At 33.5% G+C, this 20729-nt stretch overlaps 1 protein-coding gene across 4 annotated transcripts in view; it reads left to right on the top strand.

Moving 5' to 3' along the window:
- Positions 1-20729, top strand: part of LOC114326138 (gamma-interferon-inducible lysosomal thiol reductase) — a 132588-nt gene that overhangs the window by 26602 nt on the left and 85257 nt on the right. Inside the window, exons 1-3 of one of the 4 annotated variants that reach the window (XM_050652468.1) lie at positions 11620-11997; positions 14922-15059; positions 20306-20506. The exons of 2 other annotated variants lie outside the window; for them this stretch is intronic. In XM_050652468.1, the coding sequence (XP_050508425.1) occupies positions 11935-11997; positions 14922-15059; positions 20306-20506 (402 nt within the window). In that variant the 5' untranslated portion in view covers positions 11620-11934. Of the gene's footprint in view, positions 1-11619; positions 11998-14921; positions 15060-20305; positions 20507-20729 lie in introns of those variants that run through there. One more of the 4 variants, XM_050652469.1, reaches the window with a different exon arrangement.

Below are 20729 nucleotides of genomic sequence, written 5' to 3'. Positions count from 1 at the left end.
AAATTTTCAATTTTTTTTTTCAAATTATTTACCTATTTTTTTTTTTAGTTGAGGACAGATTGTAAATATTACAAAATCTTCACAATAAAAAAAATGTGGGGATAGACAATCAAAACTTAATCCCGAACTACCTTGGGCACCAAATGTAAGATTTAATGGCGTGTATGATGCATATACAGGGTAAGGCAGATAAAGGGCCTATTAGAAATATCTCGAGAACTCAAGGTAAGAAAATTATGAAAATCGGAATACAGGGGTTTTGAGGTGTGAACTATTTAATGAAAATATTTTGGTCTCTTTGCTACTTCCGGTAATACCGGAAGTTGGTTGTAACTTCGTTTTTTTAAATGGGACACCCTGTATATTTTTACATTTTTGGATTCTCCTTGATTTATTATTTCTTAAATATAAGTTTTTGTAATATTATACAGGGTAGGTTAAAAGATAATTACGTTTTTTTATTAATTTCGTAGCAAAATGCACACCCTGTAGAATTGTAGTAGTTTGACATAATAAATTCTGTTTATGTTCAAATGATTTTTAATATAGTTTACTATGTTAAGAATTATTGGTATAGTCAAATTTTCCTTTTTGTATACAGGGTTGATCGAAACTCAGAATGAGTATTTTCTGAGTTTTCTTAAATGGAACACCCTGTATTTTAGTATTGTAATGAAATGTTATTTTAGGATTTTTTTTTAATTTCTTAAGCAATCCCTATACCTAACTGCTTCAATTTGTGAGTTATTGGTGAGTCAAGCCAAACATTAATTGCAACACAAAATACCTGAAATTTTATTAGGTTGGCCGTAAAAATATTCAATCACAAATAATTTTTCGGAAATAAATACATACTAATCGAGACTGATACTTAAAATTGCCAATAATGGTTGAGCTATCAAAATATCTACGTAGTTAAGATTGTTGGTGCGATTAACAATTAAGCACAAATTAAAGCAGTTGGGTATAGGGAATGCTTAAGAAATTAAAAGGTACCATAAAATACAATTTCATTACAATACTAAACTCAGAAAATACACATTCCGAGTTTCGACCCACCCTGTATACTAAAATTCAAAAATTAGCTATACTAATAAATGGTAACAATAATAGATCATATTAAAAATCATTTGAACATATAAAGGGATTTTGATGTAAAACTACTACAATTCTACAGGGTGTGAATTTTGCTACGAAATTAATAAAAAAACGTAATTATCTTTTAATCTACCCTGTATAATATTACAAAACCTTACATTTTAAGAAATAAGAAATCGAGGAGAATCCAAACACCTAAAAATATATAGGGTGTCCCATTTAAAAAAACGAAGTTACAATCAACTTCCGGTATAACCGGAAGTAGCAATGAGGCCAAAATATTTTCATTAAATAGTTCACACCTCAAAACCCCTATATTCCAATTTTCATAATTTTCTTTCTTTTAGTTCTCGAGATATTTCTAATAGGCCCTTTATCTGCCTCACCCTATATAGAAGAACAATATTTTATAGACCTTACATCTACCGTTTGCAACTTACTTAAAGATAATAAATCAGACCTTTGTAAAGATCATTTATTACAAATGACCATCCAAAGATGATTAAAAATGTTAAATGAAATATGTGTTACATTTATAGTATATTAAGTATGGAGAACGGTAAGGGTTTTATTTTAAGTACAATTTTGATTATTATAAATTAAAATATGAGCGAAAGTGAATTTGAAGAAATTGAACGGGCTTGGGAAGAAGGGTGTTCCGCAATTATTCCCGAAAAATCCAAAATCCGTTATGAAAATACCTACCAAAGTTTTAAAAGATGGTGCGAAGGCAAGAATTTAAGAATCGAAGAAAAGACTCTATTGGCATATTTCGTTTAAAGACATATGCAGTTGAGAGCTCCTGGAAGGCTCTGGGCAGAATATTCAATGATTAAATCCACCGTTTTTCTTTATGATGGCATTGATATTTCCAAGTTTTCAACTTTGATCGCGTATTTGAAGAGAAAAAATGTTGGCTATAGGCCTAAGAAGTTTCAATATTAATAAATAATTCGTTAGTTTTCTTTATTCTTTCAAAAAATAAATTAAAATTAAGAGATTTTTTAACTCGACGGTAAGTGAATTACTTACCGTCGAGTTGGAGTACTTACCGTCGAGTTGGATTACTTACCATCGAGTTGCTAGTAAATGTCACCTACTGACGTAAAATCTGTCACGGTAAACAGTCAAAAATGATCAATCGTGCAAAAAATAAATTTTTTCGTAATATTATAAGTAAATAATACTTGTGAATCGATTTTTTGCTTTTTTGTGTCCTGATTAATCCACTACAGTCATTGTTACAGCCTGGTAAAATATCAAAACTTTTAAAGATGATAGTAAATACATTTAAATAAAATATCTACATAATATATTATCTACATACTAGCTATTGCAAGTTAACTGTTTATTAACTTTATTATACAGAGTATTGTTTGTATTTTAAGCTTATAATAATAATAATAATAAATTGTTGAAAGACTGATAAAGTACATCCTTGATTTTCACTTCCTTTAATAATAATAACTTATTTTTATATTATCAGTTTTTGTTGTTGCATACCACTAGAAATGATAAAAATGCTGCACATTCCAGGAAAAACATAATAAATGAGTATCTACATATTAGTATTTTTTTATATTTTGCTTTAAAGAAATAAGCTTCCATAACATATAAAAGAGTGAAGACACCGGAGGCACGAGAAGCCTACGTGAGAATTAGAAATAGAGTAAACCAAGATAACATCAAAAACGAACACTGGGAGAAATTTACTACAGATATGGAATACGACCTCTATGGATCCCAGAATAAGGTGTGGAGGTTTATAAGAAGACAAAAAACAGAAATGAATGAATTTATACGGATATATAACATTACGGGGAACAATGGACTGAGCATTTCACGAAATTATATGGAGAAGGAGAAGAAGAGAGCAGAGAAAGAAACATTAACAAAACTGACGATAGAGTACTAATATCAGAAGAGCTGTAAGAATGAATAAAAAAATTAAAAAATATAAAAACACCTGGTTCTGATAAGATAAACAATGAAATGCTAAAATATGCAGGAACAACACTACTCAAATGAGTCCTAAAATTATTCGTCGATATAATAAATATCGGAGTAGTACCAGTGGAATGCATGGAAAGTGCTTTTGACATGGTAAGGTGAAATGACATCTTAAATTTATTACAAGCTGGACAAATAGACCATCAGATAATAAGGATAATTGATGAAATTAACAATAACAACAAGACCAGATTTATAATGTCAACAGGAGAAACAGAATGCATTGAACTTAAAGGAGGAATTCGCTAAAGAGACTCGCTCAGCCCATTGTTATTCAATATGGTGGTGATGAATTAAATAATTCACGAAGTAAGAAAACGACGTGGATACCACATGGAAGCGCGTATAATCACGTAGTAGTAGATAGTATGCTAAGATACCATGCGCGTAGATAGTATGCTAAGCCGATGATACAGTACTAATTGCTGATAACGAGGATGACCTACAAAGGCAGCTCCACACCTCCAATATCACATAAACAAACTTAATATGAGAATATGAGTAGAAAAAATTAAATGTATAGTGATGTGATCAGTAAAGAGCCGCGTGGGTGCAAACTAGAAATATACGGCAAAATTGTAGACCAAGTAATGAAATTCAATTACCTAGGAGTAAAGATCACTCGTGACAGGAATATAAGAACAGAGACTACAAGACAACAAATACAACAAACAAATATCTGATCAGGGAAAGCAAAATGAAATTACAAAGTAACAGTATAGTAAGACCAATCCTAACATATGCAGCGTGGACAAGGACCGTTACAAAGAAAACGAAACAACAAATCAACAATATCCAAATGAAAGTATTAATACCAATAGCTGGCATATTATTAAGAAGCAGACAAAGCAACAGAAGTATATGCGAACAATGCAAGATTCAAAGTATTAACAGGTGGATAAAAACAGGAAAAAAACTGGAACGAACATGAAAATCGAATGGGACAAAATAGATTAGGAAACATTTGTAAAAACAACAAGCCGTATAGCACAAAACTCGTTGTAAGGCCGCCGAAAAGGTGGAAAGACAATGTACAGTCAACAGCAACTAAAACAGAATAAGAGGCAGACAAACAGAAGTAAACCTAGTCGCACGAAGAAGAAGAAGCTTTTAAACTTTTTCTACTATTATTTTGGGTTTTTATGCGAATTTAAATTTGCTACAAAGTGTGCAGCCGAAGTTAGTCTCCATCAAACAATCCCACTGTATGCAGGTGCCCCTTGACTAACGTATAGTCCGTCCGCTATAACTTTTCCCATACGGTACGGTTCATTTTCAATCAAATTAAGTCAAAACAGAAACTGAAACGTACGCCGATGTGTGTAGTATATGTATACAGTATAAAAAATGTATATACACATCGACGTTCGTTTCAATTTATGTTTTGACTTAATTTGATTGAAAATGAATCGTACCGCATGGGAGAATTTATAGCGGCCGGACTATATGTCCAGTAAGGAATCCTGTTATGAGTGTCTTGATTCCTAGTTATATCCCGTAGTACTTCAGACCTGCCTAGTAAAAAGATGGAAATGTACATTTTTTTCATGTGTTTAGCCAGTTTCCCTGTGTGAAATAAATACCAGTCTGTACGATTGAGTCATATGCTCTTTAATTTAATTATGAATAAAATCATCATGAGGAATCTTAGGATTGCACCAAGGCTCTGTGCTTAGTCCGTATTTATTCTCATTAGTTTTGGAGCAGATAATAGCGAAACTACAGGGTAACATTCCATGGTGCTTAATGTATGCTGATGATGTCGTGTTAGTAGGAAATAGTGAAAGAGACTTAGAACACAAACTGGAACAGTGGAGACAAGCTCTCGAGGAAAAAGGTTTAAAACTTAGTAGGACAAAAACAGAGTATTTGGAATGTTCATTTAAAGATGAGCTACTACAAATAAAATGGTATCTTTGGATGGTGAAATGATTGTGAAAAGCAATAGTTTTAAGTACCTAGGATCAGTATTACAGAGTAATGGAGAAATAGATGGAGATGCATGCAGTAGAATTGGGGCTGGATGGATGAAGTGGAAAGAAGCGAGTGGTATGTTGTCATAAGACCGGCTATGATGTACTGAACTGAATTTTGGGCAGTGAAAAAGAAAGAGGAACAACAAATGCATGTGGCGGAAATGAGAATGCTTATATCGATGAGTGGAGTGACAACAATACGAAGAATAGCTGAAGTGCAGATTCCTGGAAGAAGTAGGAGAGGAAGACCAAAGAAGACCTGGGGGGAGACGATAAGGCAGGACATGTTGGTAAAGGGGATTAACATTGATATAACCCAAGATAGAATTGTGTGGAGAAATGCAATTAGGGAAGCCGACCCCGCATAGGGATAAGGCAAAGAGAATGATGATGATGATGAATAAAATCATCAAAGTGTCAACAAAGGAAGAGAATGCAGAATGGATAGGTAGAACAGAAGGGAAAAAAAAAGTAAAATAATCGATTACGCAGAAAAGAACTCAATATGACAATTTCATCTGAGAAAACTAAAACAATAGTAATGAGTAAAGAACCAATCAGATGTAAAATAGAAATTGGTAGTATTGGTATTAAACAAGTAATGGAAATAAAATACCTTGGAATTACGTTGTCAAGCTACGAATACTTAAATAAAGAAGTGAGAAATCAATACAAATAGCAAATAGACTGTGTAAGACCAGTGTAAGACCAATAATGAGATATGCATCGGAAACAAGACCCGGTACAGCCACAACACAAAGACTACTGGAAACAGCAGAGATGAGAGAAAACTGAGAAGAAAAAAAAACCTACTGAGAAGAATCGAAAGATGAGTGATGCCATTAGAAGATAATTTAACGTATAGTGTATAAACGAATAAATACTAAATAAACACCAGAGACACATTACAATGCCGATAAACGTTATCAAAAGGCAAATTACCAAAAATACACAAGGTCCTTCTCAGGACCCAACGACTAAAAAACTCGGACCGATGATCCGAATTTGTCACTTAAATGTAGAAAGCATAAGCTATTCAAAGAGCCAGTACTTATCAAAATTTTTAAAAGATAACGACATCGATCTGGTCTCTTTACAGGAAACACTGCGAAACGGACGAACAACTGCGAAAAAGGGGAAAAATATATGGCTTCGAACTACTGGGTGCCACGTACCATCGATCATATGGCACAGCAACTTACATTAAACAAAACAAAGAAAACGCCGTCCTTGTTTCCACGTGTACTAATGATGAAATTCATAATGTTGTAAAAATTGGAAGCATCACCGTTACTAACACCTACAAACCACCAGCTATAACCTGGCCAGCACAAGTCATTCACACACATCCTCACCCGTTAATATACGTGGGAGACTACAACAGTCACCATGAACAGTGGAAATATAAACAATGCAACAACAATGGGAACGCACTAGTAAAATGGGCGGAGGACGAACATCTCTTACTTAAGTTTGATGCTAAAGACCGACCTACATTTATGTCAGCAGCATGGAAACAGGGGTGCATTTCTGATATATGTTTTGTCTCTACTAATAGGAGCGGGCAACCTCTATCAGTCTCACCAAAATAATGAACGACTTTCCACACAGTCAACACCGCCCAGTAATCATAGAGGCAGGAAACCAAAATCCTATAATCACATCCATCCCTCGCCCACGGTGGAATCTGAAGAAAGCCAATTGGAGTAGGTTTTCTACGGAACTGGACAAGACTCTAGGATGGATACCCCCTACCGGCAGAAATTACAAAAGATTCACTGGAGCCGTAATAAGCACGGCCAAAAAGCATATACCAAGAGGCTATCGAAAAGAATACATTCCCGGTTGGTTCCATAATAGTGAAGAACTGTACCAAAATTTCCTTGAAAGTGGTGATCAATAAATAGCAGATGAACTGCTCCATAGCCTAGATGCGGGAGACAACAAAAATGGACCGAAACTGTAGAAAGTATTAATTTTCATACATCAAGCAGGCAAGCATGGACACTGTTAAGTAAATTAGGAAGCGTAACTCCTATAACAAGGAACAAAAGAACAATTAACCCAAACACTATTGCCTCACATCTGGTATCAACATCTAGAGCACCGAAAGACAAGCCACATACAACCAAGGTAAAACGAGAGCTCAAAACTTTAAAATTCCTATCTACAGCCACCGAATACTTCCGCCCTTTCACTTCAGAAGATGTCACTATTGCTTTCAAAGATGTAAAGCCAGCTGAAGCCCCAGGTTTTGACAATATTCATCCCGAATTCTTAATTAACTGCGGCATCTAATGTGCGAGAGAATGAATAGCCCACTTTTTCACGGAAAATATGAAGACCGGTATCATACCACAGGAAGTCAAACGCTCGAAGGTCATTGCCATATTAAAATCAGGGAAACCAAATGATAACAACCCTAAGAATTACAGACTAATAGCCCTACTATCGGTGACGTTTAAGCTTCTAGAGCGCCTTATCTACAATAGAATTAGCCCAAAGCTGCTTGAAACAATACCGGTTGATCAGGAAGGTTTCCGACCCAAAAGAAGCTGCGCAGATCAGGTTCTTTCACTTACCACATTTATTGAGGCAGGGTTCCAGCGAAAACTTAAAACTGCATCCGCATTCATCAACCTAACAGCGGCCTACGATACAGTCTGGAGAGAAGGCATGATATACAAGCTCCTCCGTACAATCCCCTGTAAATCCACCGCTCGAATAATCAACAGCATGCTAGCCGACCAAACGATTCAAGTGGTCATGGGATCTGACATCAGCACCCCAAGGAAACTGAAGAATGGACTGCCTCAGGGATCTGTCCTGGCTCCTCTTCTCTTTAGGGTGTACATCTCTGATATACCAGAAACCAGATCAAGGAAGTTTGGTTACGCTGGTGACTGGGTCCTTGCAACAAGGTGTAAGTCATTTGAAGAAACAGAAGATATCCTCACGGCGGACTTACACATAGTGGGAAAATATTTCCGTAAATGGAGGCTCCAACCAAACGCTACGAAAACAGAGGTTTCCAGTTTCCACCTAAATAACAAGTTTGCAGGAAGAATACTCAATATTCAGTTCGAAAACACCACACTCGCCTACAATAAAACACCAAAGTATCTTGGGGTGACTCTTGACAGAACCCTATCATTCAAGGAACATCTGACAAAAACAGCGGAAAAACTTAAATCCAGAAACAACATCATCCAGAAGCTTTGCGGCACAACATGGGGAGCATCGGCTTCCACCTTGCGATCATCTGCCCTGGACCTAGTCTTCTCAACTGCGGAATACTGCTCTTCAGCATGGCTTAACAGCCCACATATACACAAAGTAGATGCCAAATTGAATAATACAATGAGAATGATTGCTGGAGTTATCAAATCCACCCCTACGCAATGGCTCTCAGTACTAAGCCACATTTCACCACCCAAACCACGACGCATACACGCACTCACTTGTGAGTACAGAAAGATAGTAGATAACGAGAACCTGCCAATCCATCAAGATATAGATGTCGCCAACGGTAACCGTCTACGCTCCAAACGACCACCAATAAAAACAGCAAAGGTGTGGACTCGAGAATGGATGGAACAACAAAATAGCAACTTACCCTGCATCACACAAAAACCACCAGGCTTTGACTTACCACGCAACACATGGTCTATGCTGAACCGAATCAGAACCCAACACGGCAGATGTGGTTACATGATTCACAAATGGGGTAAACGACCATCCTCACTCTGTGAAAGTGGACAACCACAAACCATCTATCACATCACAGAACAGTGTCCCACAAGATCATATCATGGCAGATCAGAGGACTTCCTGATGGCGACTCCAGAGTCGATAGGCTATGTAAATAAATTAGATGTAGGTTTGTGAACCTATGTATTGTCTTATACAAAATATATGTAAATGTAACTGTGTCAGGTGTCATACGCTAAATATAGATAAATAAATAAACACTAAATAGAAAAACAAATGGAATAACCACAAAAGCAGAATACGGGAAATACGTGTGGTCAAAATGGCAAGAGATAAATCACGAATCGGTAGAACAAGTATTGTCCGACCGCGCAAGAGATGGAGTGACAACCCTCCATAGAGGTACCAATCCGCCAATGAATAAGCAGAATTGCTTATCAAGAGGAAAAAGAAGAAATAAATAAGTTACCTTCAGATCCATGCTTTTTACGGTCGCTTTTTGGCACTACGGCAGTGTCTCATCGTTGTGATCTTACCAAAAAGTAAGTGGGGGCTATTCTTATCGTCATAATAAGTAGGTGTCTCCAGTGCCGGTTTATCCACTGGGCGCTAGGGGGCGCCCAGGGGCCCGGGGCCCGTTCCTTTTAACTAAAAAAAATAAAGACGCTAAAATAATCTACATTATATTCTCTGAAAAAAATCTCATACCAAGATACGCCAATACACTGCAAAATCCTGTGTTCTATTGTTACATCTCTTCACGCCTATACACAGTGGCGTAGCCTAGCCCCACAGGGGCCCCGTGTCAGTGTTTGTGGAGGGGGCCTTTTCCAAAAACTACAGAAAGTTGTCAGATTTAGAAATGTCTCGAATTGTATTCAAAATAATCGCATAAACGGAGTTTTTTTAGTTTCTAATAATTTCATTTTGAATTGTGGGGCTTAAATAATAATAGGTATATCTCACTTTTCGGCTTTAAAATAAGTTCTAAAATAGGAACAAAATAAGTTCTTTTAAAATAGTTAAACGAAATACAAAAATAGATATGCATACATCTAATTTATAGATAAAGAATAGATTATTCTCGAAAATGCCAATACCCAAACAATAGGTACACTATTGTGGACCTCTTTCATACTTCCTTTCATATTTTCATACTTCGTATTTTTCATACTTCCATTGTGTACCTCTTTCATATTGTGTACTTCTTTCATACACACTCTTTCAAACATTCAAAAGTAAAGCGATTACAAAAATTTCAATTTGGCATTATACAGTGGCCTCTAAGGCTAGCACTCCACTTACGATTTGTAGTCGCGGCGACAAAAAAATCGCTGTCGCAGAAGTCTAGAGAATTGGTCGCTGTTTTCAGAATCGCGAATTGAATGCTACATGGGTGTGACATCAGCTTTTAGATGTTTTTTTACTCTAGATAAAGAAGAAGTCAAGATGTCAATTAATACTTTATGCGAAAAACATAAAAACGATGTTGATGAAACCAAAGAGAACTTGCATAATGAAATTACCCATTTTTCCGGTTATACCGGAAGTTGCTTATAACTTCGATTTTTTAAATGGGACACCCTGTATATTTTTACATTTTTGGATTATCTTCGATGTTTTCTTTCTTAAAATATGAGGTTTTGTAATGTTATACAGGGTATTTTAAAAGATAATTACGTTTTTTTATTCATTTCTTAGCAACATTCACACCCTGTAGAATTGTAGTAATCTGACATTTAAACTCTAGTTACGTTCAAATGATTCTAAATATAGTCTACTATTGTTAAGAATCATAAGTATAGCTAAATTTTTAATTTTTGTATACAGGGTTGGTCGAAACTCGGAATGAGTATTTTCTGAGTTTTCTTAAATGAAACACCCTGTATTTTAGTTTTGTAATGAAATGATATTTTATGGCACTTCTTTATTTCTTAAGCATTCCCTATACCTAACTGCTTTAATTTGTGCTTAATTGTTAATCGCACCAACAATCTTAACTACGTAGGTATTTTGATAGCTAAACCATTATTGGTAATTTTAAGGATCAGTCTGGATTAATATGTATTTATTTCTGAAAAATTATTTGTGATTGAATATTTTTACCAACCTAATGAAATTTTACGTATTTTTTGTTGCAATTAATGTTTAGCTTGAATCATCAATAACTCACAAACTAAAGCAGTTAGGTATAGGGAAAATACAGGGTGTTCCATTTAATAATACTAAGAAAATATTCATTCCGAGTTTCGACTAACCCTGTATACTAAAATTTTATAATTAGCTCTAATAATGATTCTTAACAATAGTAGACTATAATTAAGATCACTTGTCCGTAAGCAGAGTTTTTAATGTTAAACTATTACAATTCTACAGGGTGTGAATGTTGCTACAAAATTAATAAAAAAAAACGTAAATATCTCTTAAAATACCCTGTATAATATTACAAAACCGCATATTTTAAGAAAGAAAATATTGAGGAGAATCCAAAAATGTAAAAATATATAGGGTGTCCTATTTAAAAAAAAAGGAAGTTATAAGCAACTTCCGGTATAACCGGAAGTTGCAAAGAGATGAAAATGTTTTCATTTAATAGATCATCCTTCAAAAGCCCTTTATTCCAATTTTCATGATTCTGTTGCCTTCAGTTCTCGAGATACTTCTAATAGGCCAGTTATCTGCCTCACCGTATATTTTCATTCCTTGAACTTTTAACCTTTTATATTATTGATATAAGTGATATATTGCTTTTATTCTCCGTATGCTCGAAAAATGTGAATTACAACTAATATTATCAATTTTATTTTTATGATATTAATTTCTCTCTAAGATGAAAGCATATTCAAAAACAGTTCGTTAAAATTATAATAACATAAATACCGATGATCCAGGATCACTAAATAATGTACCTACTCAGTAATATCGCTTAAGATAAAAATACATTGAAGATTTTGTTGAAATTTGAATATCCATATCTGAAGTCCATATCAGTCAATGGTCCATACTACATACTGCACTCACGTGTTTGTGTTTAAAGGTTAGAGTCTGATCACAATCATATGCATCTAATACTAGGAAGTAACAGCTAAATATACTATAAATAGTAGTTTTACTACAGTATTTACAATATTAAACCAAGATGTTCCTATCAAAATTGGTATTGTTTCTCGCAGCCACTGTGTGCGTGTCATCCAACGTGCAGGTAAAATAATAAATTCAATATTTTCAATATCCTTAATATAACATATACATTTTTTATATACATTTCTCCATTAATAAGTTTCTACCTTGGGTCATATCAACATATATTTCCTTTACCGATATCGATATCATCTTAACCTATACTCTATCATTTTAGCATCAATTGGAGCCACCCCTAGACTTCCTTTAATATCATCATTTTCATCATCATTAATCAGCCCTGATTTTTCCGTTATTGAACATAGGTCTTCTCCAGATATTTTCAGCTTCCTCTCTTCCTGTTCCTGTGTTCTGTGCCTCTGATATCCAATTGGTCACAATTGGTTATAGTTCACGTCATTAAGTCCCCTAATATACCCATCCTTAATTTTATTCTTTTTTGTCAATCCACTCATCCATCTTCTTCTTCTTCTGTTAGTGCCTATTCGTTTCGAATATTGGCGATCATTCTGGCTATAATTATTTTATTAACTGATGCTTTAAATAGATTAGTTGTTGTTGTGGAGAACCATTTCCTCAGGTTCTTTAACCATGATATTCTTCTTCTCCCAATTCCTCGCTTTCCGAATACTTTACTTTGAAGGATTACCTTCAGTAATCTGTATTTGGTGCCGTTTCTCATTATGTTTCCGAGATATTCTAACTTTCTCCTTTTAATGGTATACATCACCTCTCTTTCTTTACCCACTCTTCGTAATACGGTCTCGTTGGTTATCTTGTCCGTCCATGATACCCTTAGGATTCGCATGTATAGCCACATCTCGAAGGCTTCAAGTTTTTTCTCCATTGCTTCAGTTAGTGTTCAGGATTCTACAATATTGAGAAGATATAACATCGTAGGAGCCTTACTTTTATCTCCAGGTTAGGGTTGTGGCTTTTAAAGAGTTGGGCCATGTTATTGAATGCACTGCTAGCCTTCTCTATTCTACATTTTATTTCCTGTGAGTGATCCCATTGTTCATTTACTATTGTTCCAAAATAGTTATACTGTTTTACTTGGTCCACTGGAGTATTATTGATAACTAGTTGGGCGTCCCTAATTTTATTTTGGCTGAGGATCATAAATTTAGTTTTTATTATATTCACTTAAAGTCCAAAATTTTCACTTACTTCATTTACTTTGTTTATTAGTTGCTGTAAACTGTTCAAACTGTCTGCAAAAATAACGGTGTCGTCTGCATAGCGGATGTTGTTTAGGCGTTCTCCATTTAGAAGTATTCCATGTTCGCAATTTTCCAAGGCTTCACTAAATATTTCCTCTGAATATAGATTAAATAATATAGGTGAAAGTATACAACCTTGTCTAACATCTCGTAGAATCTGGATCGCTTCCGTTGGTTCACCTCCAAGATTCGTTCTTATTGTGGCTGATTGGTTCCAGTATAAATTTTGTATTATACGAAGATTTTTATCATCCATTTGGGCTATTGTTAGAACATCCATCATTTTTCGGTGTTGAACTGTATCAAATGCTTTTTGGTAGTCCAGAAAGCAGGTGTAAATATCACAAGTCATATCTCTGCATCTTTGAAATAATACCTGTAGACTAAACAGTGCATCTCGTGTACCTACGCTTTTCATGAAACTCATCCATCTAATTTCCGCTACATGCGTTTTCTTTGTTCCTCTTTCTTTTTAACTATCCAACATTCAGTTCCGTACATCATAGCTGGTCTTATGGCTGTTTTATAGAATTTTACCTTTAGCTTCATTGGAATTTTTCCGTCACACGGCACACACTTCATTCCACTACATCCATACAAACCTAAATCATTATTATCGCGGTTATTTATAGCGTTCTTCACCTTCCGATTTGTCGGTCGGTGTTCGGTCCATTCTCCAGGACAAAGATTTCTTTTCGACATTACCTTCTGAATGTCGCCTAGCCAGGATTGTTTCGGCCCTCCTCTCTTCCTTCTTTTTGAAATATGTTTTGGCAGCCTATCGTCGTCCATTCTTTCTACATGGCCACACCAGATCACTTATTGTCCCTTTTGAATTTCGTATATGATGGTTGACTTGACCCTTTTGTCATATTGTATTCTTTTAAGGCTTTATTTTCTAGCCGATCTTCCCCAGAAGTCCATTTCCAATGCAAGTAGGCGTCAGTCCAGAGATTTTGTAAGTTGCCGTGTTTAGCATCCATAGAGAACTATACTGTTAAAGCTAGAGTTAAAGATGATATGTTTTCTGTGATTAGATAAATCTTTTGACCATAGCAGCGGGTTTAGGCATCCAGTTACCCTTTTTCCTTTAACGATCCTTTGCTCTATCTGTTTTTCGATGCGCCCACTCTTGTTGATTATTGTTCTTAAATATACATATTCCTCACAGTTCTTGATGGTTTCATGTTCGTTAACTATTAGGTCTTCTATCTCACTCCCGATGCATAAGTATTGCGTACTGGTTGTATTGACAGAAAGGCTCTTATCCGCAAAATGTAGCGTATACAATTTTGTGTCGCCGTCAAGTTGAATTCCCATCTCTGAACAACCTCTTCTCCAGTGTTTTAGTGCTGGATTTAAATAGATCTTAAATAGTATTGGAGAAAGGCAGCATCCTTGTCGTAATCCATTTGTTACTGGAAATTCTTGTGATAAGGTATTGTTTAGTTTTATTTTAAAACCTAAATCAACTGCGTGAATCTCCATCTATTTTCTCATTATTCCACAATACCTACCGATCCTGGGTACTTTTACTTTTACTTTTCACAATCAAAGATCATTTTATTTGTGGTAACTCGGTCTTTAGATGAACATTCCAAATACTGTTGTTGTCCTACTTTGTCCTATTTTGGGTGGTTTACGTGGAGATTAGTTTAAATCTAACTTAGCCTAATCTGTTTTAATAGGTTCGTTTTTTAAAATACCCTACAAATTTGATTTAGTCTGTGTTTGTGTTACTTTATTTTAACTACTGTTTCAGGATGCTGATCTGACTCTTACCCTGTTTTATGAAGGTTTATGTCCTGGTTGCCATCAATTTATTCTAAATCAGCTATACCCTTCATACGAGAAATTGGCAGGTAGCTTAAAATTGGACTTGGTACCCTACGGATGGAGTGTAAGTGAAAATAGCTGTTGAAATAATAGTTCTGTTAAAATTAATCTGCTCTGATCATTCGGTATAATTACAGCTTAAGGGGAACGGAACTAAATGCAAAATTTTGACGCATATCAAAATTTTCAATGTGTTTTAAATGTCTTCATTTTTTTCGAATCCTGAGCAAACTAATAAATGTTTTTGAAAAATTTAAACGCAGAATGAAAGATTACCGTATTACCGAGGGCCTATAATGTTTATTTTAATAAACTACAGAGGTGAAAATAAAAGAGAAAATTTAGTGTGATTTTTAATTGCAAATATTTCATTTATTCTAAGGGACTTTTGGCCCTCGGTAATAAAGTAGTCTTTCATTCTGCGTTTAAATTTTTCAAAAATACTTATTAGTTTTCCCAGGATTCGAAAAAAATGAATACAGTTAAAATACATTGAAAATTTTGACACGCGTCAAAATTTTGAATTTTGCTTCGTTTCCCTTAAATTATATAAAATTATAATGTTACGATTCTTACTTTTCAGAAAATCGTGTAATAAAAACAATTAAGAATTAGTTACCGCTTCGGTAGCTGTGTGAAGAGACTTTCCGTGACCGCAATCGTTTTTCAGGCTCAGTCTATTGGTAAGAATATTCGCGGTGTGTAAGTACTTGGAGGGGATACGAGAAACAATCGTGCGCGAATAGCGGAGAAATATTGCAACTTTCTTAAATAATTCATTGTCAATTGAAATTGTCAAATTGACGTATATTTCATACCTACTGTCATCGAAGAAGAAAAATTATATATTGCTCCACAATATCGATATGATATGCAATTATTATATAAAGGTAAATTTAATTAATTGTGTTTTGCTTGCAGTACTGCATTTTAATAACTAATTTTTATTTACTACATACAATTGTTTACATTTTTATAACATAACCTGAATCTTATTTTTTCTTCTTATTATTTTTTTTGGACTATGGCCTTGACAATTATCCAGTATCCAGGACTAATATAATTGGCCAATATAATTAAAAATGCGAAAAATGTTGCTGAGCGTAGAAACCAGGTGTCGCTTTGCCGAACTTGCACGGTCCCAATAGAAATCGCCATGAAATCGCTTTTCGGAACGAAAATAATGATTAGCAATTAAGATTAAGCATGAATTGTAATTTCAATTACTAAATTTCGAATTCCAATTTCCTATTCCAACTGTTTTCCCTCAAACTCATGCCGGAAACTTCCGTGCTATAGATTGTAAGACGTGTTTCAAAGCAGCTCCGAAATTAAACCCAATTTGGGTGGTTTCAAGAGACCAAAAATTATCAGTAGTAATTGCACAAGAGCTCTAAAATTATTGAATTTTTCCCGAGTGACACTTTGACAGTTTTAATTTCACGAGCCGAGCGCGAGTGAAATTATGTCAAAAGTGTCACGAGGGCAAAAATTCTATATTAATTTTAGAGATCGAGTGCAATTTGTTGCGATTATTTCATGAATAAAACTGTTCAAAACCAAAATTTTATTGTAATTTATTTATGTAAGTACAAATTAGTACAATTAAACACACAGTTGTTATAAATATTTTACGGTTGAAAGTCATCACTTTTATAATTTTTAAAACATTAATTGTCATTAATGTCGCTGAATGTATTTTTTCGTAGCAACGAAAGGCATCTGACGTAATATACTTGACGACGGGAAATTATCAAAAATTATCGGGTATAATATCACAAGAGAGTGAGAATAAATTGAAAATAATGCGACAGTTTTTCGAAAATTTGTTGTCTGGCAATATACACGAGCGCCCGCAGGGCTCGAGTGGCTTTTGCCCAATGACAACAAATTTGAGTAAAAATGAAGCATTATTTTCTTATTTATTCTTACTGTCGTGTGATATTCGTAAGATTATTTTTTAATACGTATAATATGGATATTTTCTTAAATGTGACAGTTGTCAAAACTAGGAAACTGGTTGCCATTAAACAAAAGCAATCTACTTAAAAAAATTCTATCGGTAATTTTCTACAGTAGATAATTCTCAGTATAATTTTAATCTGATTGGACAGAATTAAACACGTGATGAAATATCTTACTATACGATTGGAATTTAAAATCATTAAAAAATAATTAATTTAATTTAGATTTCTGTAGCTTTCTATGGGTCAGAATCTCCTATGAATGAAATAATTGAAATAATGTTTAGTTAAGTGACAATATAGTCCCTACATTACTGATGGGAGACGGTAAAAATTTGAAATTAAATAGTAGCAAAAGATTACGATTATTCAAATTGCATTGAGAAGAAATTAAGTCTCTGAGGGGTTGCCTCGGTCTCTTATCGCGGGGCAAATATATCGTTTTGCTTTTTTGTTTTACTTTTTACTTTGCTAAACGCTGATAAACAAAACAGGTCCGTGCTAAGGAGCTATCGTATACATTTAAATATGGGTGAGGGCAGCGAACAAAAATTGAATAAAAAAATAAAAATGTTGGAAAGCTTCATGAGCGAAATTCGGGAGATAAGGAAATTACAAATAGATTAATGAACTAATTGAGATGAACCGAGCTTTAACTAGAGAAAACGACAGAATTAAAAAAGACATAATACTTGGACTGAAGCGAAACGAAGGGCCAAGAATTAGCAAGAGTGGAGACGATTTGTATATGATATAGCTGCATGAAATGATCATCGCGAATAGGCAATGTTTTAAACAGAGTTATTCAAAGCAGACTGAGAAAAAGATTTAAGCGAATAATTACAACATGACTCCCACAGCTTTAGTTCATTCGCCATATTTTCAACGATTTTTTAAAAACACACTCTTTCGTCGTGTAAAATTTTAAGTTTTCAGCATGAATCCGTGCTCGGGAAAACCAGTTGGAATAAGAAATTGGATTTCGAAATTACAATTCGTGCTTAATCTTAATAATTGCTCAGGGGAGTGCAATTAGAACGAAAACATGGATTGTTTCGAAAAAATTCAAACAAGCTTATATTTTTTTGTTAGTTTAGATACATGTTAAAGTAAAAAGTTCTACTCGCGGATTTGGCCGCTAATTGTTTATTAATTGTTTAAACAATAACAATTATTTTGTAGAAATAATTTTAAAAATATCGTTGAATTCATCATTTTACTTTGATCAAATATGTTTTTATTTTGTTTTTGATTATGCTGAATCCGAATATGGCATTACAATTTAAAAATTGTACAACAAAAAAACATATGCAAAACGTTTTTATTATCAATTTTACGAAAAAAAGTTATTCTTCGTAAAATGCTCTGGATAGCCAAAAATTTAAAACTCAACCGTCATATATCAAATTTAATCAATTTTATACGAGTTATGTCAATAATATAAATTTCGTTAAAGAGTAAAGTACCTTCATATTCCAGAATATCAAGAAATGCTATTATAAAAAGTTGTTTGAAATTAAAAACTATGTTTTAATATACAATTATATCATTCTAATCGAAAAAAAAATTTTCAATTTTTTCTCAAATTGCGGATACCCTATAATTTTATTAAAATTATGATATGATAACTAGGTAGTTTATTATCAATTTTACGACAAAAAAAATTTCTTCATAAAATGCTCTACCTGGTCTAAAATCTAAGATACAACTAACAAATATCAAACTTTTGCAATTTTATACGAGGTATGTAAAAAATATAAATTTTACTTAAGAGTTAAGTGCCTTTATTATTCACAATATTTTAATTAGTAGGATGTAATTGAATACTGAAACATATTTTTTAATTCCAAACAACTTTTCTTAATAACAATTTTCGATATTGTGAAATATAAAGGTACTTTACTCTTGAGTGAAATTCATATTTTTGAAATACTTCGTATAAAATTAATAAAATTTGACATTTGATGATTGCATCTTAGGTTATATACGATGCAGAGTATTTTATAAGGAATACCTTTTTTTCATAAAACTGGTAATAAAAAAGTTATCAATAGGTTGCAAGTTACACAGGCATGCTGTATAAGAGATAAAAAAAAAATTTGTTGAACATTTTTTATTATTGTTAAAGCTTATTATTAAATGTCTTTTAGGTAAGTTTTATAGAAAAAAGTTTTGATCACTTTGTATAAACATTTTTTTAACTATTAATTTTCGGTTTTTGTATTACATTTTTGTTATCTTTCTTAATTTTCTCAAAAATAAATAGTTTATTTCATTTCTAAAGTAAAATAATTTAGTGCATTTTAAAAATTACATCCTAAGCTTTAAAAAAGCAGCTATAAAACTGTAATTTATCCTTTCAAACTTGAGTAATACCGTCTTAAACTGGTGGTAATTCTGTAAAACTACGAAGATTTCAAAAATTACATTTTTTGAGACGTCGTATCATTTGAATTAAATTTTTGAGATTTTTTTTAGAGAAACATCGTTTAGTAAGATGTCTGAAAGGTAAGCTGTGCAAATTTGAGAGTTTTATCAGAAAAATTGTATTAGTTACACATTTTTAAATCATTTTTAAACCAAATTCATGTAAGTCTCACTTTCCGCCCACACCATACTTATGCCCATACATTTTATTTCTTTTTATTACAACCATAAGATAGCTAAATTATTCTTCTTTCATGATCAATTTATAAAATTTCATTTGATCCATTAGTTAAAGAATTACATTAACATAACTCAACCGTGCACTTCGCCGTACGCTAGTTTACAGTGCGCAAATATTTGTGAGAAGGGTGACTTTAGAGTTATAAATAAAAAATTATAGAAGGTACAGATTTAATTTTATAAAAATGTTTATAGAAGGTTTTTCCGTTGTAACATTTTTTGAATTTTTAAACGGTCAAGTCAGTTTTTTTCTACAATTTATATTTTCGGAGTTATTTAAAAAAAACATCTAATTTCGCAGTTCATTTGTTGAATAAAAAATAAAGCACCCACTTCTCGAGTAGAACTTTTTGATATGTTGTTTATTAAACATTTCTTAATGAAATTACAAAAAGTTCTATCTTGTTTGATTTTTTCCGAAGTGAAAATCTATTTGCATTCCCCTATTATCATTATTTTCGTACCGAAAAAATGTTTCATGCGTACGATTGCATACTATATGCACTGAGGCTGAAAAATTTTGCATCGATTGCGTTCTTGGGAATGAGAACTATTGGGCGGCAAGTTATTTCTTGGGAATTTTTTTTCCGGGATTATTTGTGGGGATATTTTGTCCAAAAAAATACAATTCTTGAATTTCTATTTGTACATTTTACTAAACGCTTTTTCTTATTTGTAGCATTCTCACCGTAGCGCTGACGGAAAAGTAACATTTACTTGTCAGCACGGTGACGAAGAATGTTATATTAACAGAATACATGCATGTGTTCTTGATCAAAATCCATCCTCATTAGATTACGTTACTTTTATATATAAACATCTGTCTGCTACCGAGGAACGTCGTCGTAACGAACAAGAAGAATTAGAACTGGCCAAACAAGTAAGTATAGTTTCTTTAGCTCAGTTTACAAAAAGAAAATTTCGGTTTCTACATATTATGTAGAAGTACAACTACACAAGAAACAACTAAATGTCCTGTAGTCGGCTGTATATAAAATTTCACAGAAATTTTTATTAAAAATCCTTCATATAAAGTATTTGTCATTTATGTTATTGAAATGAATGTCGACTCGATTCAAGTTCTCTGTTTAACCCAGATATGA

Source organism: Diabrotica virgifera, chromosome 5, assembly GCF_917563875.1.
Source record: "Diabrotica virgifera virgifera chromosome 5, PGI_DIABVI_V3a".
NCBI classification, from domain to species: Eukaryota; Metazoa; Arthropoda; class Insecta; order Coleoptera; family Chrysomelidae; genus Diabrotica; species Diabrotica virgifera.
Note: the sequence above shows the minus strand (reverse complement) of the source record. Positions and strands in the feature narration are given on the sequence as shown.